Raw genomic sequence first — 24,225 nt, forward strand, 5'->3', positions numbered from 1 at the left:
ATATATATATATATATAATATTTTTATTCATTTATTTATTTATTTTAAAATGTTTAGTTTTTTTATTCTTTTATTTATTTATTGTAAAAAAAAATATCTTTTTTTGGGGGGGGGGGGGGGGGGGGGGGTGTCAAATGACTACCTTGACCCGGGTGACAAAAATCCTAGTTTCGGCCCTGGTGACACTGTTGGTGAAGGTCAACCGCAGTGTTCGATTACTATTTTGGACTCCTACATGCATTGTGCGACACTGTTTGTGAAATTGAACAGCAGTGTATGATTACTATTTCTGACTCATACTTGTATTGTGCAACACTGAAGGAAATACATTTTTTGTACAAATTGTGGTGGGTGCTGCACCCATTCTTTCATTTGTGTTTGTGGCTACATATGGAGGACGAACAATTGAGATGAGAGCAGGAAGCACATACTGGTGGTGCAGGTGCTGCCACCAGTCATGACAATACAAGTCCGTCAGCATCATCAACTAAGGCAGAACTCCAGGGCCATAGAGGGCTTAAGTCAGGGCATGTAAAATCATTTAATTTTACAGTGATAAAGAAAAAAACATCAAAAGGAAATTTAGCTGCATAGGCAGTAGGACAAACTGCGCATTTAGAATCAGAAGAACCATCAGCCATTCTTGAGGAACGTTTAGGGGTGCCCACATCAGCTATGTGTGATTCTGACATTTCTCACACTGTCCTCATAGAGAAGCCTCTTTCACCTCTTTCCACCATTTCTGAACCATCTGCACATGTGGGAAACAGTATAAATAAAGATGTTGATGATGAGGAGGACATAATAGAAATTGAGGATATGTGTGCGGAATAGGATGAGGGGGTATGTGTGTACTACTACTATCTGACACTGAAGTCAGTCACCGGTGGCTGCAGTTGTTGACTATGATAAAAAGTAAGCCATTGTGATGCCTGTGCATAAAACCAAAAAAGCTACCTCTTGCATGTAGGATTATTTTTACCCCAATCCTGACAATGTTTGTGGAAGCATCTGCTGCTCCATTTGTGAGGTCAAATTTAGTAGAGGTAGGAACAATAGTAAACTAGGCACCTTCTCCATGTTGCGTCATTATAATGTAATTAACACCCCATCATTACTTATCAGAGATAGGGGTATATGCAATTGCGGTCGAATTCCCGAAATTGTCGAATTTCGGGTCATTTTCGACCAAAAAAAAAATTCGCCTATGCAATTCAGTGCTTTCCGACCAAAAAACGGACTTTCAAAATTCGACTTTTTGAAATTCGAATTTTTGCAAATTCGACTTTTCTGCAATGATATAAGTGCTGCAATTCGACCAAAGCATATTCAATTCAAGTTTGGAAATTCGACAGCAGTGCTTTTAGACAGCAAATTCGTCATTTTCAATCCGCCACACTTTGGAGGGTGAAAACAAATAAAAAAATTTTAAACATGTTTTTTTTTGTGTTTTTTTTTGGGGGGGAATAGCAGATCTATTTATATTAGAAGGGATTAGGTACTTTTTTTTTTTTTTTTGGAGGCACAAATATTATTTATATATTTTTTAAAATATTTTTTTTTTCTTTTTTTTATTGCTGGAACGGTAAAATCCTAAAAAAAAATGGCGTGGGGTCCCCCCTCCAAAGCATAACCAGCCTCGGGCTCTTCGAGCTGGTCCTGGTTCTAAAAATGCGGGGGAAAAATTGACAGGGGATCCCCCGTATGTTTAAAACCAGCACCGGGCTCTGCGCCTGGTGCTGGTGCCAAAAATACGGGGGACAAAAAGCGTAGGGGTCCCCCGTATTTTTAACACCAGCATCGGGCTCCACTAGCTGGACAGATAATGCCACAGCCGGGGGTCACTTTTATGCCGTGCCCTGCGGCCGTGGCATTAAATATCCAACTAGTCACCCCTGGCCGGGGTACCCTGGGAGAGTGGGGACCCCTTCAATCAAGGGGTCCCCCCCCCCCAGCCACCCAAGGGCCAGGGGTGAAGCCCGAGGCTGTCCCCCCCCATCCAATGGGCTGCGGATGGGGGGGCTGATAGCCTTTTGTGATCATGAAAAGAATATTGTTTTTTCCAGCAGTACTACAAGTCCCAGCAAGCCTCCCCCGCAAGCTGGTACTTGGAGAACCACAAGTACCAGCATGCGGGAGAAAAACGGGCCCGCTGGTACCTGTAGTACTACTGGAAAAAAAATACCCAAATAAAAACAGGACACACACACCGTGAAAGTAAAACTTTATTTCATACGTCGACACACACATATGTTCACACGCCGACATCGGTCCTCTTCTCCATGTAGAATCCAGGGGTACCTGAAAATAAAAGATCAATATACTCACCTCAACCAGGCTCCAGAGATAAATCCACGTACTTGGAGAAAAAAACAAACCGAACACCCGCTCCATGCCGGACTGAAAGGGGTCCCATGCTGACACATGGGACCCCTATCCCCGAATGCAGAGAGACCTGTCAGTGACAGCTGTCACAGAAAGGTCTCTATAGCCAATCAGGAAGCGCAACTTCGTTGCGCTCATCTGATTGGCTCTGTGCGTCTGAGCAGACAGCGCATCGCACAGCCCAGTCCATTATATTCAATGGTGGGAACTTAGCGGCTAGCGGTGAGGTCACCCGCCGGTCAGCGGCTGACCGGCGGGTGACCCCCCCGCTAGCCGCTAAGTTCCCACCATTGAAAGTAATGGAGCGGCTTTGCGATGCGCTGTCACATCACAGACAGCGCACAGCCAATCAGATGAGCGCCACGGAAGTAGCGCTTCCTGATTGGCTGAAGGGACTTCAGTGACAGGAGTCACGTGATGTCCCGGCATTCGGGAGAAAGGGGTCTGATGTGAAAGCATTGGACCCCTTTCTAGTCCGGTATGGATCGTTGTTCGTTTTTTTGTTTTGCCAAGTACGTGGATTATCTCTGGACCTGGATTTACCTCTGGACGCTGGAAGGTGAGTATAATTTTTTCACAGGTACCTCGGATCGTCGGAGACCGTGGCAGTCGGCGTGTCAACATAGGTAAGTATGTGTGTGTCGGCGTATGAAATAAAGTTTTACTTTCACGGTGTGTGTGTCCTGTTTTTATTTGGGTCTTTTTTTTCCAGTAGTACTACAGGTACCAGCGGGCCCGTTTTTCTCCCGCATGCTGGTACTTGTGGTTCTCCAAGTACCAGCTTGCGGGGGAGGCTTGCTGGGACTTGTAGTACTAATGGAAAAAACAATATCTTTTTATTATCACAAAAGGCTATCAGCCCCCCCATCCGCAGCCCATTGGATGGGGGGGGGGACAGCCTCGGGCTTCACCCCTGGCCCTTGGGTGGCTGGGGGGGGGACCCCTTGATTGTAGGGGTCCCCACTCCCCCAGGGTACCCCGGCCAGGGGTGACTAGTTGGGTAGTTAATGCCACGGCCGCAGGGCACGGCATAAAAGTGACCCCCGGCTGTGGCATTATCTGTCCAGCTAGTGGAGCCCGATGCTGGTGTTAAAAATACGGGGGACCCCTACTCTTTTTGTCCCCCGTATTTTTGGCACCAGCACCAGGCGCAGAGCCCGGTGCTGGTTTTAAAAATACGGGGGATCCCTGCCCAATTTTTCCCCTGCATTTTTAGAACCAGGACCAGCTCGAAGAGCCCGAGGCTGGTTATGCTTTGGAGGGGGGACCCCACGCCATTTTTTTGGGGGGTTTTTCCCGTTTTTTAAAATCGCGTCAAAATCCGCCAAATCGGCCGATTTTCGCCCGCGACTCTGGCGAATCCGTTTTTCATTGAATATGGTGAATTCCGGAAGCCACCTTCCGGGATTCACCTGTCGAATTGAGTCGAATTAAAAAACGGCGAAAATTGCCGCGAATTCGACCGCAATTGCATATACCCCATAGTCCTTCAAAAAAATTGTTTTGTGGGGACCCAAACACACCAATCAGTTCAGCCACACGTACCAGTCCCTTTCGCTGAAATGTTTGGTTTGTTAAACTGTGCATGTCCTGTTTAATATATGTACAACATAAGGGGGGATGGAAGGGCCCAAGGACAATTCCATCTTGCACCTCTTTTTCTTTGCATTTTGTGCTGTTTGGAGCATTGCTGACTGTGACGACAAACATTTGTATAGTTTATAACTGCTACCCGGTCTGCCCCTATAGTGCCATTCTGTTTCCTAGATGTGCCATTTTGGAAGTTTAAGTGCCATATGTTTGTGCCACCCACTGCTGTCACTTAGCTTAATCATCCAGCTACCTTGGTGCAACCTTTTGGCTTAAAGTGGTTGAAAACAATATTGTGAGATGTGAGGTGGTCAAAATTTACTGGAAATGAGTGGAAATTAATGTTATTGTATTTATTAATACTGTAGGAACAAAAATATCCCCAAATTCTGTGATTTTAGCGGTTTTTATGATTCAAAAAATAATAATTAAGATCCAAAACAAATACTGATCCAAAACACACAAAGGAATTTCAGATCCAAAACAAGAACCCAAAACCCAAGGTTTGGGCCGGTGCACATCCATAGCTAGTGTATGATTAGTTGCTATGGACAACATCTCTACTTTTCCCTTTCGGGTTTGATAAATACTCTCCCTCAAGCTATGAGTATTTTGGGGACATTTCTCTGCATGCCCAGCAGGCCCGGGCTTGGCCTCTCAGCATCCCTGCTTATGTGTTCCCTTAAGATTACATATGTAGTGTTTTTGCCTTTCAAGATTCATTGGGATTTGTGTTACAAATGGGCTGATTCTTAGTAGGGAGTACAGCAGAAAAAAAAAAAAGGTAAATGCATTTATTTTGCATGCAGGTAAATACTGCCTGCTTTTGCATGTAGCCCACAAACACTGGACAGCTTTAGTTTAGACACACCCCTCCCAAATCTAAATCTCCCCACACATGTTAAATCTGCCTCATCTGTAGTGCAACATGGTTTACTTTTTTTCTTTGCTCCAGAATAAGCCAAAGTCTTCCAACTATCCAAAGATATTTCATGGATTTTAGGGTACTTATTTTGTAAATTTCTTTCCCTGAAATAGAGCATAAGTCCCTTTTCTTCTTTTCCCCATAGATAGTCACTTGACTGATTATTGTTATTATTTGGAGATGCAACCAGCAGAGGGCACATACCCGTATATACTCGAGTATAAATCGACCCGAATATAATCCGAGGCACCTAATTTTCCCCCAAAAAACTGGGAAAACTTATTGACTCGAGTATAAGCCTAAGGTGGGAAATGCAGCTCTAGCCGTACACAGCCCTCATACTGCCAGATATGCCCCCCAGTGCCAGATATGCCCCCACAGTGCTAGATATGCCCCCATGGTGCCAGATATTTGCCCTCATAGTGCCAGATATTCCCCCACATTGCCAGATGCACATATTCCCCCACGGTGCCAGATATGCTCCCACATTGCCAGATATGCCCTCATATCCAGATATGCCCTCATAGTGGCAGATATGCCCCCACAGTGCTACATATGCCCACACAGTGTCAGATATGCCCCCACAGTGCTACATATGCCCCCACAGTGCTAGATATGCCCCCACAGTGCCAGACATGCCCTCACACTGGCAGATATTCTCCCACAGTGCCAGATATGCCCTCATATTGCCAGATATGCCCCCACAGTGCTACATATGCCCCCACAGTGCCAGATATGCCCCCATAGTGCCAGATATGCCCAGCCCCCAACTACCCCCCCCCCCCCTACCTGACACACCCACGCCCCAACCCCCCCGCAGCCTGTCTCTACTCACGATGAATCACGGGGCAGGGGAGTGCGGGCAGCGGTGGCCGGCCTTGGGACAGAACTCTGCGGCGGCTGAGGAGGCGGGCGGCGCGGCGGTGCTTCAGCGAGCATGGAGAGGGAGAGGGATGGCTGCAGCAGTGTCACTGGTTGATGCACCAGTTACAGTGCGCTGCTGCGGCTCCCGAGTCCCCCTCCCTCCTCCTCCTTCCCTCATGGCTGCTCCCTGCGCTCTGCTCCTGCGCAGGACTCCGGGAGCATCACTCGAGTATAAGCCGAGGGGGGGGCTTTTTCAGCACAAAAAATGTGCTGAAAAACTTGGCTTATACTCGAGTATTTACGGTATGTTGTTAGTCAAATATATGCTAGTCATCTGTATCCTTATTAAAAACCAATTGAGCCTAGTTTTGCCACCTAATGGTTTCTCTAAGTATGAACACATCTCTCAAAAAATAAATACCTTTGACTAGTTATGCAGTTTTCTATACTATTATACATGAGTAATAAACAATAATGTTTCTTTACAACACAATATTAGACATTCTAAACTTGTTATGTTTATCTCTACTTAGAAAGTACAGCAGCATGTGAGTACAGGTTGAGTATCCCATATCCAAATATCCGAAATACGGACTTTTTTGAGCGAGAGTGAGATAGTGAAACTTTTGTTTTTTGATGGCTCAATGTACACAAACTTTGTTTAATACACACAGTAATTAAAAATATTGTATTAAATGAACTTCAGGCTGTGTGTATAAGGTGTATATGAAACATAAATGAATTCTGTGAATGTAGACACACTTTGTTTAATGCACAAAGTTATAAAAAATATTGGCTAAAATGACCTTCAGGCTGTGTGTATAAGGTGTATATGAAACATAAATGCATTCTGTGCTTAGATTTAGGTCCCATCACCATAATATCTCATTATGGTATGCAATTATTCCAAAATACGGAAAAATCCGATATCCAAAATACTTCTGGTTCCAAGCATTTTGGATAAGGGATACTCAACCTGCTACTTGGAGGCACTTGATATAATCTCTGTAATACAAGAGCCTCCTGGAGTTATGTCTTACTGACTTTTCCATTTATGGAAATACTACCTTTGGGCATTCCCTCTTCACCCTCATTCATATGCAGATGACATCACTTGTGAAGTGGGAAAGTGCCCGTATCACTTGCATTAACTATGTCTTAACTCCTTGGCTGCTGACGACGAGTGGGGCTTGTCATCCCGATATCAGCTAGACTGTGATACCAGACTCGTCCACTTGTCCTCTGCAATGGCAGGTGTAGCACTCCCCCCTCCCTCCAATGAAATAACTTACTGTACCTTATTCCTACCAGTGGTCCAGAAGACTGGATGGGCTCCATGCAGCAGCTAGCAGTAAATTTGGACCATGTGGACTAATCTTCTACTAATTGTATTTTCTGAAAATATAAAGTCTTCTAAAATAAAAGCAAATTCTAATTTTATGTGGATACCGCATAGAAAAATCATTGATGATAAAAAAAAATAGTGACAGGCACAGATATGAAAAACAATTCTCAGCACAAAGGTGAGAAAGTCCTCAGTGGTGAGGAGGGTAAAACAGAAGAGTGTGAAGTGCTGTGCATTTATACAGATATGCCCTCTTACTGCAATCACACTAAACAGCCCTTGAAGTTGCGCCATGCCAGGATTCGGTAGCCTGGAGCGTATTTTTGGGGTCTTTTTCCGCGACAAATGCTTCTTAGATGCATAGTAATGTGATAGGACGCACAAGCAGCTTCTGCTGATCAAAATGATATGCAGCATGCGTATATTCTGCATGTAATTGTGGCTCTGGGGTCTATTCATTTATTCCAACAAGTCAGAAAAACTGCATTTTCCAACTTTTTTAGGTCGAATCTGGATTCGACCTATTCAAGTCCATTGCCGTTTTTCCAATTTGTCAGAACCATGTGGATCAGCGGATTAGCCGTGGATCCACGTATTTTGTTGAATTTGCGGGCATTTGCGTCAGGTTTTTGGCCCGTTTTCGACAATGGTAATTCGACTTTAAAAAAGTCGGATCGGCATTGTCGAAAATGGGCTAAACATGTCAAAAACGCCCGCAAATTGAATAGTGCAGTGTCGGATCCTCTCCGTTGGAGAGGATCCGACATCAATTGAATACACCCTTCTGTCTGCATCCGAAATGCACGTTAGTGTTTTCCATGAAAGCACTGTAGCAAAGTATTTTATATGCAAATACAGTCACAGTGACACTTAGAATATAGGCAGGATGCATATATTTTTATTCAGCAAAAGCTGCTTGTGCGTCCTATTACATAAATTTTCGTCTAAGATGCATTTTCTTGGAAAATCGCAAAAAAGATGCTCCGCGCTACCGAGTCACATGGCACTCATGCGTTATGTGTAACGTGACTTGTAGCACACGGAGCAAAGATGTAAGAGGACACATCTGTATGCATAGCTTGTATAGATAAAAACGGGGAACAACAGGGACCTGTGTCCCAAGCCCTGTCACTTCAACGGCCAGTCTGGCCCCGCAGAGCAGTAAAGTTGCTGTCTGGTGCCCAGTGTGCTGGAACTGTCACTTGTAGTTACGCCACTGGGCTCTGAATCTCAGACAAGAGGGTGGCTTCTTTCAATGTGCTGTAATGCAATCACTTTATCTCAAATATCTTTAGTTTTGAAAAGTGCCTCTAACTTTTATGTGCATATTTGTCAATGTTATAACTAACTATGTTAGACCAACTTTTATTTAGAAAAGTTACTACTCCTTTAAGGTCATTTTGTGCTTTTAAAAATTAATTCCCCCATTGCCTTTTGCACTAAAGAAATGTATATTAAGATGCCATTTTATTAAGGAATTGTACAGAAGTCTGCAACTTCACTTATGCCAGTGCTTTTTCCCAATATGATGACTTAAAATATGAATTAAAATCAATTTGAATGATTTGAATAAATTGTTTCTAAATCCATGAACCTTTGCTTTGTACATTTTAGTTAAAGCTGTCAGATTAGCCCACATACTCTCTTATTTGCTAAATATTTGTAAAAATTAAATCTATTGATAAGTGGTGTTATAGACTACTATCGTCTTTTCTCTAGATACATGGTGGATGCTGCAGATCAAGACAAAATTGAGGCATCAAAAAATGAACTACATAATTTACTGGACAAGGCTCAACTGCAAGGCATCCCGGTGAGTGAGTGTAACGAGCGCAGTTCATTAGATCGACCATAATTAGGTCAACAGTCAATAGGTCGACATGGGCAAATGATTGACATGGAAATGGTCGACACAAGATTTATTTATTTTTGGTGTCATTTTGTATGTTTAACCAAATGTAAGCCAAATTAGTGCAAGCGTGTACCCTCGCAGGTACGCTTTTGACGCCACGCTTTGGACAAGTTACTATTCCCAATCGTAGTCAACAGGATGGTAAATGATGGAAAAACGTAAAAAAAAAATACAAAACCATATCCACCTTTTGTACTTGTCGACCTAATGCGTGCCGACAATATGGGGTCGACCTATTAACTGTTACTCTATCATCCAGAACCGGACTGTTGTATCTACACCAAATCATACAAACATGCATCGTAAATCTCTAAACATCAACTAGTACAGTCCTACTTTCACTTACATTTTTTGCATACACTATGGTTGGTACACAAGATATATATATATAGTTAATACCTCATGGTTATACAGCGCGTCCAGAAAGTATTCACAGTGCTTCACTTTTTCCACATTTTGTTATGTTACAACCTTATTCCAAAATGGAATAATTACATTTCTCTGACGTCCTAGTGGATGCTGGGAACTCCGTAAGGACCATGGGGAATAGACGGGCTCCGCAGGAGACTGGGCACTCTAAAAGAAAGATTAGGTATTATCTGGTGTGCACTGGCTCCTCCCTCTATGCCCCTCCTCCAGACCTCAGTTAGAATCTGTGCCCGGCCAGAGCTGGGTGCTCCTAGTGGGCTCTCCTGAGCTTGCTAGAAAAGAAAGTATTTGTTAGGTTTTTTATTTTCAGTGAGATCTGCTGGCAACAGACTCACTGCTACGAGGGACTGAGGGGAGAGAAGCAAACCTACCTGCTTGCAGCTAGCTTGTGCTTCTAAGGCTACTGGACACCATTAGCTCCAGAGGGTTCGAACACAGGGCCCGACCTCGATCGTCCGTTCCCGGAGCCGCGCCGCCGTCCCCCTTGCAGAGCCAGAAGACAGAAGAAACGACGAAAACGGCGGCTGAAGACTCCTGTCTTCATTAAGGTAGCGCACAGCACTGCAGCTGTGCACCATTGCTCCCACAGCACACCACACACTCCGGTCACTGTTGGGTGCAGGGCGCTGGGGGGGCGCCCTGGGCAGCAATTAGATTACCTTTTGGCACAAAATGCACATAATACAGTCTATAAAACTGTATATGTGCAAAAAAACCCGCCATTAACATTATACAAAATGCGGGAGAAGCCCGCCGCTGAAGGGGCGGGGCCTTCTTCCTCAGCACACCAGCGCCATTTTCTCTTAACAGCTCCGCTGGAAGGACGCTCCCCAGGCTCTCCCCTGCAGTATCCAATACAACAAGGGTAAAAAAGAGAGGGGGGGCACATAAATTTAGGCGCAAATGTGATAAGAAGCAGCTATTGGGAAAAATCACTCTTTTTAGTGTAAATCCCTGTGTTATATAGCGCTGTGGTGTGTGCTGGCATACTCTCTCTCTGTCTCCCCAAAGGACTTTGTGGGGTCCTGTCCTCAGTCAGAGCATTCCCTGTGTGTGTGCGGTGTGTCGGTACGGCTGTGTCGACATGTTTGATGAGGAGGGTTACGTGGAGGCGGAGCAGGAGACGATAAGTGTGGTGTCGCCCCCGACGGGGCCGACACCGGAGTGGATGGATATGTGGAAGGTATTAACCGACAGTGTCAACTCCTTACATAAAAGGTTCGATGACGCAGCAGCCTTGGGACAGCCGGGGTCTCAGCCCGCGCCTGCCCAGGCGTCTCAGAGGCCATCAGGGGCTCAAAAACGCCCGCTAGCTCAGATGGCAGACACAGATGTCGACACGGAGTCTGACTCCAGTGTAGATGAGGATGAGACAAATGTACAGTCCACAAGGGCCATCCGATGCATGATTACTGCAATGAAAAATGTATTGCACATTTCTGACATGAACCCGGTTACCACCAAAAAGGGTATTATGTTTGGGGAGAAAAAGCTGCCAGTGACTTTTCCCCCATCTGATGAGTTAAATGAATTGTGTGAAGAAGCGTGGAGTTCCCCTGATAAGAAACTAGTGATTTCTAAGAGGTTACTGATGGCGTTCCCTTTCCCGGCAACATCCCCTAGGGTGGACAAGGCGCTCACACGCTTATCAAAAAAGGTGGCACTGCCGTCTCAGGATACGGCCGCCCTAAAGGAACCTGCGGATAGAAAGCAGGAGGCTATCCTGAAGTCTGTGTATTCACACTCAGGTACTTTACTGAGACCTGCTATTGCTTCAGCATGGATGTGTAGTGCTGCAGCAGTATGGTCTGATACCCTGTCAGACAACATTGATTCCCTCGACAGGGATACTATTTTGCTAACCATAGAACATATAAAGGACGTCGTCTTATATATGAGGGATGCACAGAGGGACATTTGCCGGCTGGCATCTAGAATTAATACAATGTCCATTTCTGCCAGGAGAGTATTATGGACTCGGTAGTGGACAGGTGATGCTGACTCTAAAAGGCACATGGAGGTTTCTCTAACGTCCTAGTGGATGCTGGGGACTCCGTCAGGACCATGGGGAATAGCGGGCTCCGCAGGAGACAGGGCACATCTAAAAAAGCTTTTAGGTCACATGGTGCGTACTGGCTCCTCCCCCTATGACCCTCCTCCAAGCCTCAGTTAGGTTTTTGTGCCCGTCCGAGAGGGTGCAATCTAGGTGGCTCTCTTAAAGAGCTAGTTAGAAAAGTTTTTTTTTAGGTTTCTAATCAGTGTCTCCTGCTGGCGACAGGAGCACTGCAACGAGGGACTTAGGGGAGAGACTTGCAACTCACCTGCCTGCAGGAGGATTGAAGTCTTAGGCTACTGGACACTGAGCTCCAGAGGGAGTCGGAACACAGGTCAGCCTGGGGTTCGTCCCGGAGCCGCGCCGCCGATCCCCCTTACAGACGCTGAAGAACGGCAGAACGGAGGTCCGGAAACAGGCGGCAGAAGACTTCAGTCTTCATAGAGGTAGCGCACAGCACTGCAGCTGTGCGCCATTGTTGCTACACGGCTCACGGATCTCGGTCACGGAGGGTGCAGGGCGCTGCTGGGGGCGCCCTGGGCAGCAATATAGAGTACCTTAGAGGCAAATAAATACATCACATATAGCCATTAAGGCTATATGTATGTATTTAACCCAGGCCAGTTTATTAGAAAAACCGGGAGAAAAGCCCGCCGGAAAAGGGGCGGAGCTTATTCTCCTCAGCACTCGGCGCCATTTTCCTGCACGGCTCCGCTGGTGAGGAAGGCTCCCACGACTCTCCCCTGCACTGCACTACAGAAACAGGGTAACAAAGAGAGGGGGGGCATAAATTGGCGATATAAATATATATTGAGAGCGCATATATAAAAACAACACCTTCTAGGGTTGTTATATACTGTATAGCGCTTTTGGTGTGTGCTGGCAAACTCTCCCTCTGTCTCCCCAAAGGGCTAGGAGGGTCCTGTCTTCAATAGAGCATTCACTGTGTGGCTGCTGTGTGTGTCGGTACGTGTGTGTCGACATGTATGAGGACGAAGTTGGTGTGGAGGCAGAGCAATTGCCGATGATGGTAATGTCACCCCCTAGGGAGTCGACACCGGAATGGATGGCTTTGGTTATGGAATTACGTGATAATGTCAGCACATTACAAAAGTCAGTTGACGAAATGAGACGCCCGGCAAACCAGTTAGTACCGGTTCAGGCATCTCAGACACCGTCAGGGGCTGTAAAACGTCCCTTACCTCAGTCAGTCGACACGGGTACCGACACAGATGAATCTAGTGTCGACGGTGAGGAAGTAAACGTATTTTCCAATAGGGCCACACGTTATATGATCACGGCAATGAAGGAGGCTTTGCAGCTCTCTGATACTACTGGTACCTCAAAAAGGGGTATTATGTGGGGGGTGAAAAAACTACCTGTATTTTTCCCAGAATCAGAGGAATTGAATGATGTGTGTGATGAAGCGTGGGTTACCCCCGATAGAAAAATGCTAATTTCAAAGAAGTTGTTGGCATTATACCCTTTCCCACCAGAGGTTAGGGCGCGCTGGGAATCACCCCCTAAGGTGGATAAGGCGCTCACACGTTTATCAAAGCAAGTGGCGTTGCCGTCTCCTGATACGGCCGCCCTCAAGGATCCAGCAGATAGGAGGCTGGAAACTACACTGAAGAGTATATACACACATACGGGTGTTATACTGCGACCGGCAATAGCCTCAGCCTGGATGTGCAGTGCTGGGGTAGTGTGGTTGGATTCTCTGACTGAAAATATTGAGACCCTGGATAGGGACAGTATTTTATTGACTCTAGAGCAATTAAAGGATGCTTTTCTTTATATGCGAGATGCTCAGAGGGATGTTTGTACTCTAGCATCAAGAGTAAGCGCGATGTCCATATCTGCTAGAAGAAGTTTATGGACGCGACAGTGGTCAGGTGATGCGGATTCCAAGAGGCATATGGAAGTATTGCCATATAAAGGAGAGGAATTGTTTGGGGTCGGTCTTTCGGACCTGGTGACCACTGCAACTGCCGGCAAATCCACCTTTTTACCTCAGACCCCTTCACAACAGAAAAAGACACCGTCTTTTCAGCCGCAGTCCTTTCGCTCCTATAAAAAGCGACCAAAAGGACAGTCTTATCTGCCGAGAGGCAGAGGAAAGGGTAAGAAAGGGCAGCACGCAGCCCCTGCCCAGGAACAGAAGCCCGCCCCGGCTTCTACAAAGCCATCAGCATGACGCTGGGGCTTTACAAGCGGACCCAGGAACGGTGGGGGGTCGACTCAAGATTTTCAGCAATCAATGGGCTCACTCACAAGTGGACCCGTGGGTCCTGCAGATAATATCTCAGGGTTACATGCTGGAGTTCGAAAGGTTTCCCCCTCGCCGGTTCCTAAAGTCTGCTTTACCAACGTCTCCCTCAGAAAGGACGTCGGTTTTGGAAGCCATTCACAAGCTGTATTCTCAGCAGGTGATAGTCAAGGTACCCCTCCTACAACAGGGAAAGGGGTATTATTCCACACTATTTGTGGTACCGAAGCCGGACGGTTCGGTAAGACCTATTCTAAATCTGAAATCCTTGAACCTGTACATACAGAAATTCAAGTTCAAAATGGAGTCACTCAGAGCAGTGATAGCGAATCTGGAAGACGGGGACTTCATGGTGTCCCTGGACATAAAGGATGCTTATCTGCATGTCCCAATTTACCCCTCACACCAAGGGTATCTCAGGTTCGTGATACAAGACTGTCATTATCAGTTTCAAACGATGCCGTTTGGTTTGTCTACGGCCCCTCGGGTCTTTACCAAGGTAATGACCGAAATGATGGTTCTTCTACGAAGAAAAGGCGTATTAATTATCCCTTACTTGGACGATCTCCTGATAAGGGCAAAGTCCAGAGAACAGCTGGAAGTCGGTGTAGCACTAACCCAGGTAGTGCTCCAGCAACACGGGTGGATTCTGAATCTTCCAAAATCTCAATTGACCCCGACAACTCGTCTGCTGTTCCTGGGAATGATTCTGGACACGGTTCAGAAAAAGGTGTTTCTCCCGGAGGGAAAAGCAAGGGAGTTATCCGAACTTGTCAGGAACCTCCTAAAACCAGGAACGGTGTCAGTACATCAATGCACAAGAGTCCTGGGAAAGATGGTGGCTTCGTACGAAGCGATTCCATTCGGCAGATTCCATGCACGGACATTTCAGTGGGATCTGCTGGACAAATGGTCCGGATCGCATCTGCACATGCATCAGCGGATAGCACTGTCACCAAGAACAAGGTTGTCTCTCCTGTGGTGGCTGCAGACTGCCCATCTGTTAGTGGGCCGCAGATTCGGCATACAGGACTGGGTCCTGGTGACTACGGATGCCAGCCTACGAGGTTGGGGAGCAGTCACAAAGGGAAGAAATTTCCAGGGCGTGTGGTCAAGCCTGGAGACGTCTCTTCACATAAATATACTGGAGCTAAGAGCGATCTACAATGCTCTAAGTCTGGCAAAACCGCTGCTTCAGGGTCAGCCGGTGTTGATCCAGTCCGACAACATCACGGCAGTCGCCCACGTAAACCGACAAGGTGGCACGAGAAGCAGGAGTGCAATGGCAGAAGCGGCAAGGATTCTGCGCTGGGCGGAGAATCATGTCATAGCACTGTCAGCAGTGTTCATCCCGGGAGTGGACAACTGGGAAGCAGATTTCCTCAGCAGACACGACCTTCACCCGGGAGAGTGGGGACTTCATCCAGAAGTTTTCCACATGATTGTGAACCGTTGGGAAAAACCAAAGGTAGACATGATGGCGTCTCGCCTCAACAAAAAATTGGACAGGTATTGCGCCAGGTCAAGAGACCCTCAGGCAATAGCTGTGGACGCTCTGGTAACACCGTGGGTGTACCAATCAGTGTATGTGTTCCCTCCTCTGCCTCTCATACCAAAGGTGCTGAGAATTATACGGAAAAGAGGAGTAAGAACGATACTGGTGGCTCCGGACTGGCCAAGGAGAACTTGGTATCCGGAACTTCAAGAGATGCTCACGGAGGATCCGTGGCCTCTACCTCTGAGAAGGGATCTGCTTCAGCAGGGACCTTGTATGTTCCAAGACTTACCGCGTCTGCGTTTGACGGCATGGCGGTTGAACGCCGGATTCTAAAAGAAAAGGGCATTCCAGAGGAAGTTATTCCTACCTTGATTAAGGCTAGGAAGGAAGTGACTGTACAACATTATCACCGCATTTGGCGAAAATATGTTGCGTGGTGTGAGGCCAAGAAGGCTCCAACGGAAGAATTTCAATTGGGTCGATTCTTACATTTCCTGCAAGCAGGATTGTCTATGGGCCTAAAATTGGGGTCTATTAAAGTTCAAATTTCGGCCTTATCAATTTTCTTCCAGAAGGAATTGGCGTCAGTGCCTGAAGTACAAACTTTTGTCAAAGGTGTACTACATATACAACCCCCAATAGTGCCTCCAGTGGCACCGTGGGATTTGAACGTGGTTCTAAATTTTCTCAAATCTCATTGGTTTGAGCCGTTAAAATCGGTAGAATTAAAATACCTTACATGGAAGGTAACCATGCTGTTGGCCCTGGCTTCTGCCAGGAGAGTTTCAGAGTTGGCAGCTTTGTCATACAAGAGCCCATATCTGATATTCCATTCGGACAGGGCAGAATTGAGGACGCGTCCTCAATTTCTCCCTAAGGTGGTTTCGGCATTTCACTTAAACCAGCCTATTGTGGTGCCTGCGGCTACTAGCGACTTGGAGGACTCCAAGTTACTGGACGTTTTCAGAGCATTAAAAATATATATTTCAAGGACAGCTGGAGTCAGAAAAACTGACTCGTTGTTTACATTGTATGCACCCAACAAGATGGGTGCTCCTGCGTCTAAACAGACGATTGCACGTTGGATCTGTAGCACAATCCAACTTGCACATTCTGTGGCAGGCGTGCCACAGCCTAAATCTGTAAAGGCCCACTCCACAAGGAAGGTGGGCTCATCTTGGGCGGCTGCCCGAGGAGTCTCGGCATTACAACTTTGCCGAGCAGCTACGTGGTCAGGGGAGAACACGTTTGTAAAATTTTACAAATTTGATACTCTGGCTACAGAGGACCTGGAGTTTTCTCATTCGGTGCTGCAGAGTCATCCGCACTCTCCCGCCCGTTTGGGAGCTTTGGTATAATCCCCATGGTCCTGACGGAGTCCCCAGCATCCACTAGGACGTTAGAGAAAATAAGAATTTACTTACCGATAATTCTATTTCTCATAGTCCGTAGTGGATGCTGGGCGCCCATCCCAAGTGCGGATTGTCTGCAATACTTGTACATAGTTATTGTTACAAAAATCGGGTTATTATTGTTGTGAGCCATCTTTTTAGAGGCTACTTCGTTTTGTTATCATACTGTTAACTGGGTTCAGATCACAAGTTGTATGGTGTGATTGGTGTGGCTGGTATGAGTCTTACCCGGGATTCAAGATCCTTCCTTATTGTGTACGCTCGTCCGGGCACAGTACCTAACTGAGGCTTGGAGGAGGGTCATAGGGGGAGGAGCCAGTACGCACCATGTGACCTAAAAGCTTTTTTAGATGTGCCCTGTCTCCTGCGGAGCCCGCTATTCCCCATGGTCCTGACGGAGTCCCCAGCATCCACTACGGACTATGAGAAATAGAATTATCGGTAAGTAAATTCTTATTTTTGCCTTATAAGGGTGAGGAATTGTTTGGGGACGGTCTCTCGGACCTCGTATCCACAGCAACAGCTGGGAAGTCAACTTTTTTACCTCAGGTTCCCTCACAGCCTAAGAAAGCACCGTATTATCAAGTACAGTCCTTTCGGCCTCAGAAAGGCAAGCGGGTCAGAGGCGCATCCTTTCTGCCCAGAGGCAGGGGTAGAGGAAAGAAGCTGCACCATGCAGCCAGTTCCCAGGAACAAAAATCCTCCCCTGCTTCCACTAAGTCCACCGCATGACGCTGGGGTTCCACAGGCGGAGCCAGGTGCGGTGGGGGCGCGTCTCCGGAACTTCAGCAACCAGTGGGTTCGCTCACAGGTGGATCTCTGGGTTGTACAAATTGTATCTCAGGGATACAAGCTGGAGTTCGAGGCGACTCCCCCTCGCCGTTACCTCAAATCAGCCCTGCCAGCTGCTCCCAGGGGAAGGGAGGTAGTACTGGCGGCTATTCACAAGCTGTATCTCCAGCAGGTGATAATCAAGGTTCCCCTCCTTCAACAGGGACGGGGTTACTATTCCACAATGTTTGTGGTACCGAAACCAGACGGTTCGGTGAGACCCATTCTGAATTTAAAATCCTTGAACACTTATATAAGGAAGTTCAAGTTCAAAATGGAATCGCTCAGGTCGGTTATTGCAAGCCTGGAAGAGGGGGATTTTATGGTGTCGCTGGACATCAAGGATGCTTACTTGCATGTCCCTATTTACCCACCTCACCAGGAGTACCTCAGGTTTGTGGTACAGGACTGTCATTACCAATTCCAGACGTTGCCGTTTGGTCTGTCCACGGCACCGAGAGTATTTACCAAGGTAATGGCCGAAATGATGATACTCCTTCGGAAGAAGGGAGTTATAATTATCACGTACTTGGACGATCTCCTTATAAAGGCGAGGTCCAGAGGGCAGTTGTTAGTCAGCGTAGCACTATGTCGGGAAGTGTTGCAACAGCACGGCTGGATTCTGAATATCCCAAAGTCGCAGCTGATTCCTGCGACGCGTCTGCTGTTCCTGGGCATGATTCTGGACACAGAACAGAAGAAGGTGTTTCTCCCGGGGGAGAAGGCCCAGGAATTGTCATCTCTGGTCAGGGATCTCCTGAAACCAAAACAGGTGTCGGTGCATCATTGCACGCGAGTCCTGGGAAAGATGGTGGCTTCTTACGAAGCAATCCCCTTCGGCAGATTCCATGCAAGAATCTTTCAGTGGGATCTGTTAGACAAATGGTCCGGATCGCATCTTCAGATGCATCGGTTGATCACCCTGTCCCCGAGGGCCAGGGTGTCTCTGCTGTGGTGGCTGCAGAGTGCTCATCTTCTCGAGGCCGCAGATTCGGCATACAGGACTGGGTCCTGGTGACCACGGATGCAAGCCTCCGAGGATGGGGGGCAGTCACTCAGGGAAGGAACTTCCAAGGACAGTGGTCAAGTCAGGAGACTTCACTACACATAAATATACTGGAACTAAGGGCCATTTACAACGCCCTGATTCAAGCAGAGCCCCTGCTTCAAAACCAACCGGTGCTGATTCAGTCAGACAACATCACAGCGGTCGCCCATGTAAACCGCCAGGGCGGCACAAGAAGCAGGATGGCGATGGCAGAAGCCACAAGGATTCTTCGATGGGCGGAGAATCACGTCCTAGCACTGTCAGCAGTGTTCATTCCGGGAGTGGACAACTGGGAAGCAGACTTCCTCAGCAGGCACGACCTCCACCCGGGAGAGTGGGGACTTCATCCAGAAGTCTTCACGCTGATTGTAAATCATTGGGAACGGCCACAGGTGGACATGATGGCGTCCCGCCTCAATAAAAAGCTAAAAAAATATTGCGCCAGGTCAAGGGACCCTCAGGCGATAGCTGTGGACGCACTAGTGACACCGTGGGTGTACCAGTCGGTTTATGTGTTCCCTCCACCTCCTCTCATACCCAAGGTACTGAGGATAATAAGAAAGAGAGGAGTAAGAACTATACTCATCGTTCCGGATTGGCCAAGAAGAACTTGGTACCCAGAACTACAAGAAATGATCTCAGAGGACCCTTGGCCTCTGCCTCTCCGACAGGACCTGCTACAGCAGGGGCCCTGTCTGTTCCAAGACTTACCGCGGCTGCGTTTGACGGCATGGCGGTTGAACGCCGGATCCTAACGGAAAAGGGCATTCCAGATGAAGTGATTCCTACGCTGATAAAAGCTAGGAAGGATGTGACAGCATATGGCGAAAATATGTTGCTTGGTGTGAGGCCAGGAAGGCCCCAACGGCTTAACGTTGTGTTGGATTTCCTGAAATCCCATTGGTTTGAGCCACTTAAGACCGTGGAGCTAAAGTATCTCACGTGGAAGGTGGTCATGCTGTTGGCCTTGGCTTCAGCTAGGCGTGTGTCAGAATTGGCGGCTTTGTCATGTAAAAGCCCATATCTGATTTTCCATATGGACAGGGCAGAATTGAGGACTCGTCCCCAATTTCTCCCAAAGGTGGTATCAGCGTTTCATTTGAACCAACCTATTGTGGTGCCTGCGGCTACTCGGGACTTGGAGGATTCCAAGTTGCTGGACGTAGTCCGGGCCCTAAAAATTTATGTTTCCAGGACGGCTGGAGTCAGAAAAACTGACTCGCTATTTATCCTGCATGCACCCAACAAGCTGGGTGCTCCTGCTTCAAAGCAGACTATTGCTCGCTGGATCTGTAGCACGATTCAGCTGGCACATTCTGCGGCTGGACTGCCGCATCCTAAATCAGTAAAAGCTTTGCCGAGCTGCTACTTGGTCGGGTTCAAACACATTTGCAAAATTCTACAAGTTTGATACCCTGGCTGAGGAGGACCTTGAGTTTGCTCATTCGGTGCTGCAGAGTCATCCGCACTCTCCCGCCCGTTTGGGAGCTTTGGTATAATCCACATGGTCCTTACGGAGTTCCCAGCATCCACTAGGACGTCAGAGAAAATAAGAATTTACTCACCGGTAATTCTATTTCTCGTAGTCCGTAGTGGATGCTGGGCGCCCGTCCCAAGTGCGGACTCTCTGCAATACATGTATATAGTTATTGCTTAACTTAAGGGTTATTGTTATGAGCCATCTCTTGAATGAGGCTCCGTTTTTTGTTCATACTGTTAAATGGGTATAGTTATCACGAGTTGTACGGTGTGATTGGTGTGGCTGGTATGAGTCTTACCCTGGATTCCAAATCCTTTCCTTGTTGTGTCAGCTCTTCCGGGCACAGTTTCCCTAACTGAGGTCTGGAGGAGGGGCATAGAGGGAGGAGCCAGTGCACACCAGATAGTACCTAATCTTTCTTTTAGAGTGCCCAGTCTCCTGCGGAGCCCGTCTATTCCCCATGGTCCTTACGGAGTTCCCAGCATCCACTACGGACTACGAGAAATAGAATTACCAGTGAGTAAATTCTTTTTTTTTTTTCCTGAAAATTATACACACAATACCCCATAATGACGTGAAAAATTAAGAAATTACATGTACATAAGTACTCACAGCCTTTGCCATTAAGCTCAAAATTGATCTCAGGTGCATCCTGTTTCCATTGACCATCCTTGAAATGTTCCTACAGCTTAATTGGAGTCCACCTGTGGTCGATTGGACATGATTTGGAAAGGCACACACCTGTCTATATAAGATACCACACTTGACAGTGCATGTCTGAGCACAAAACAAGCATGAAGTCAAAGGAATGGTCTGTCGACCTCCGAGACAGGATTGTCTCGAGGCACAAATCTGGGGAAGGGTACAGAAAAATAGCTGCAGCTTTGAGGGTCCTAATAAGCACCATGGCCTCCATCATCCGTAAATGGAAGAGTTTCGGAACCACCAGGACTCTTCCTAGATCTGGCCGGCCATCTAAACTGAGCGATGGGGGAGAAGGGCCCTAGTCATGGAGGTGACCAAGAACCCGATGGTCACTCTGACAGAGCTACAGTATTCCTCTGTGGAGAGAGTAGAACCTTCCAGAAAGACAACCATATCTGCAGCAATCCACCAATTAGGCCTGTATGGTAGAGTGGCCAGACGGAAGCAACTCCTTTGTAAAAAGCACACGGCAACCTGCCTTTAGTTTGCCAAAATGCACCTGAAGGACTCTCATACATGAGAAACAAAATTCTCTGGTCTGATGAGACAAAGATTGAACTCTCTGACGTGAATTCCAGGCGTTATGTTTGAAGGAAACCAGGTACCGCTCCTCACCAGGCCAGTACCATCCCTACAGTGAAGCATGGTGGTGGTGGCATCATGCTGTGGGGATGTTTTTCAGCGACAGGAACTGGGAGACTAATCAGGATAGAGGGAAAGATGAATGCAGCAATGTACAGAGACATCCTGGATGAAAACCTGCTCCAGAGCGCTCTTGACCTCAGACTGGGGCAACGGTTCATCTTTCTTTGACCCTAAGCACACAACCAAGATATCAAAGGAGTGGCTTCAGGACAACTCTGTGAATGTCCCTGAGTTGCCCAACCAGAGCCCAGACTTGAATCCGAATGAACATCTCTGGAGAGATCTGAAAATGGCTTTGCACCAATGCTTCCCATCCAACCTGATGGAGCTTGAGAGATGCTGCAAAGAGGAATGGGCGAAACTGCCCAAAGATAGGGGCGCCAATCTTGTGGCATCATATTCAAAAAGACTTGAGGCTGTAATTGCTGAAAAAGGTGTATCAACAAAGTATTGAGCAAAGGCTGTGAATACTTATGTACATGTGGTTTCTTAGTTATTTATTTTTAATAAATTTGCAAAAATCTCAAAACTTTTCACGTTGTCATTATGGGGTATTGTGTGCAGAATTTTGAGGTAAATAAGGGTGTAACATAACAAAATGTGGAAAAAGTGAAGCACTGTGAATACTTTCCGGATGCACTGTACATTGGAGAGCCTTTATAATCTTCAGTGACGTGCAAACAGTTTGTCTTTTATGCACAGTTATCTGCATGTGTGGTGTATACATGTGCCTATTCTGCCTCCAGAGATATTAATTCAATAATTAATTTATGTTACTAAAAGTTTAAGTTCTGTAGTGAAAACTGATGCCTCAGCCCTAACCACTGGTGTTTCTTTGCTTCAATCCACCCAGTGGAAGTTCTGACCATCATTCCAATCTATACCACTGTCAAACTTCTCACTAACATAAGGGGTATATTCAATTGAAGTCGAAAACTGCCGTCTGTCGAAAAGACGGCAGTTTTCGACTTTTTAAGGTCGAAACATGATTCGACCTATTCAAAGCTTTTCGACAAGTCGAGGCATTCGACTTGTCGAAAAGCACGTGGATCGCCGGAATAGCCGCCGCTCCACGTGTTGATGTCGAAAACGGGGCCAAATCAGACAGGTTTTGGCCCCTCTTTTCGACCATCTCAATCCGACATCAAAATGATGTCGGAATGAGATGGACACAGAGGAGGCGAGGGGGGGGAAGCCACAGGAAGACGGGGGGGGGGGAGCGGTCGGGCATACAGGGAGATCAGCGCTATAGTAGCGCTGCCGCTGGATGTCACTCACCCGCCCGACCTCACGGCAGCTTCCACCCGGCTCCAGCACACTGCTGGAGCCGGGTGGAAGCTGCCGTGAGGTCGGGCGGCTGAGTGACATCCTGCTGCAGCGCTGATCTCCTCTGGCTGCCGCCGGCTGTCCCCCCGTGGCTCAGATGCGACCATGCCTGCAAGTGCTCTATCTGCTGAACAAAAAGAAAAAACTCTTTTGCTGCGCCTGTATATAATGATCTATTTGTAAATAAATGTGAATTGAACCACGGATCTTATGGAATGGGGAAGACACGTTCGCCACTATGAGGAGATGTGCGATACTCCTAAAAATTTGATCAAATTATAAATTAAAAATAGAGGCGCTCATGAGAGACACATTCCAAAATATCACAGGTTCAGTACAGGTTGAGTATCCCTTATCCAAAATGCTTGGGACCAGAGGTATTTTGGATATCGGATTTTTCCGTATTTTGGAATAATTGCATACCATAATGAGATATCATGGTGATGGGACCTAAATCTAAGCATAGAATGCATTTATGTTACATATACACCTTATACACACAGCCTGAAGGTAATTTTAGCCAATATTTTTTGTAACTTTGTGCATTGAACAAAGTGTATCTACATCCACACAATTCATTTATGTTTCATATACACCTTATACACACAGCCTGAAGGTCATTTAATACAATATTTTTAATAGCTTTGTGTATTAAACAAAGTTTGTATACATTGAGCCATCAGAAAACAAAGGTTTCACTATCTCACTCTCACTCAAAAATGTCCGTATTTCGGAATATTCCGTATTTCGGAATATTTGGATATGGGATACTCAACCTGTATCAGCCAAGGAATAAATAATAATAAAGAAATATAAAATACATATATTTATTAATAGTAATATAAAAATACTATTTCATAATGGATAATTCAATATTCCATATGATTTTAGCAAGATATATCAGATACAGAAATTTAAAAATAGCATGGATTGTCTAAATCCTAAGTATATTAATATGTTTAAGAAATCACTGAACAGTATGGATCAAAAAGTATGTATCAGAGTGTTACAGTCTCTTGGAGAAACACTGTTGCCACAGCTGCTACAAGTGAATCATGAATGTGTCACATTGACTGCACGTATTGATAGTCAGCATGGATAAATGTATAAGATACCTCTCCACAAGGGCTGGTGAACCCGAGCGTCCCCGGGTAAGTCCAAAAGTTGCCCAGTAATTAAAGAAGCTGGAAGGTACGTGGGATATCTGGATCTTTCAGCCAGCTGCACCGATTCTTGGTTACCCTGCTTGTTACACCTTGCAGGTGCTTCGTGCCGGTGATTGTAAACAGCAAATTGTGTGGCTGCTGGATCGGGTGGTATATTGAGCCCGGGTGTAAATGTGCGTACCTTCCAATCTACCTGGACGTGCACCGTCCGCCGGTAGAAACCGAGGTGGAGAGCGCTGGAGATGATTGCCGTGTAGCGCTGGAGATGATTGCCGTGTCCGTGCGGCGTCTGCAGCTGATCGTGCGGCCACGTAGAAAGCCGTCCACGGCTGTTGTTGGTAA

The 24,225-nt window shown here is 46.7% G+C and overlaps 1 protein-coding gene across 2 annotated transcripts in view; it reads left to right on the top strand.

Moving 5' to 3' along the window:
- The window catches only part of LOC135042301 (ADP-ribosylation factor-like protein 8A), a 344,687-nt gene that overhangs the window by 186,329 nt on the left and 134,133 nt on the right, over positions 1–24,225 (top strand). For both annotated transcript variants that reach the window (XM_063955010.1, XM_063955009.1), the window contains one exon: positions 8,829–8,922. In XM_063955010.1, the coding sequence (XP_063811080.1) occupies positions 8,829–8,922 (94 nt within the window). The remainder of the gene's footprint in view (positions 1–8,828; positions 8,923–24,225) is intronic.

The sequence above is a fragment of the Pseudophryne corroboree genome, chromosome 2 (assembly GCF_028390025.1).
Source record: "Pseudophryne corroboree isolate aPseCor3 chromosome 2, aPseCor3.hap2, whole genome shotgun sequence".
NCBI lineage: Eukaryota > Metazoa > Chordata > Amphibia > Anura > Myobatrachidae > Pseudophryne > Pseudophryne corroboree.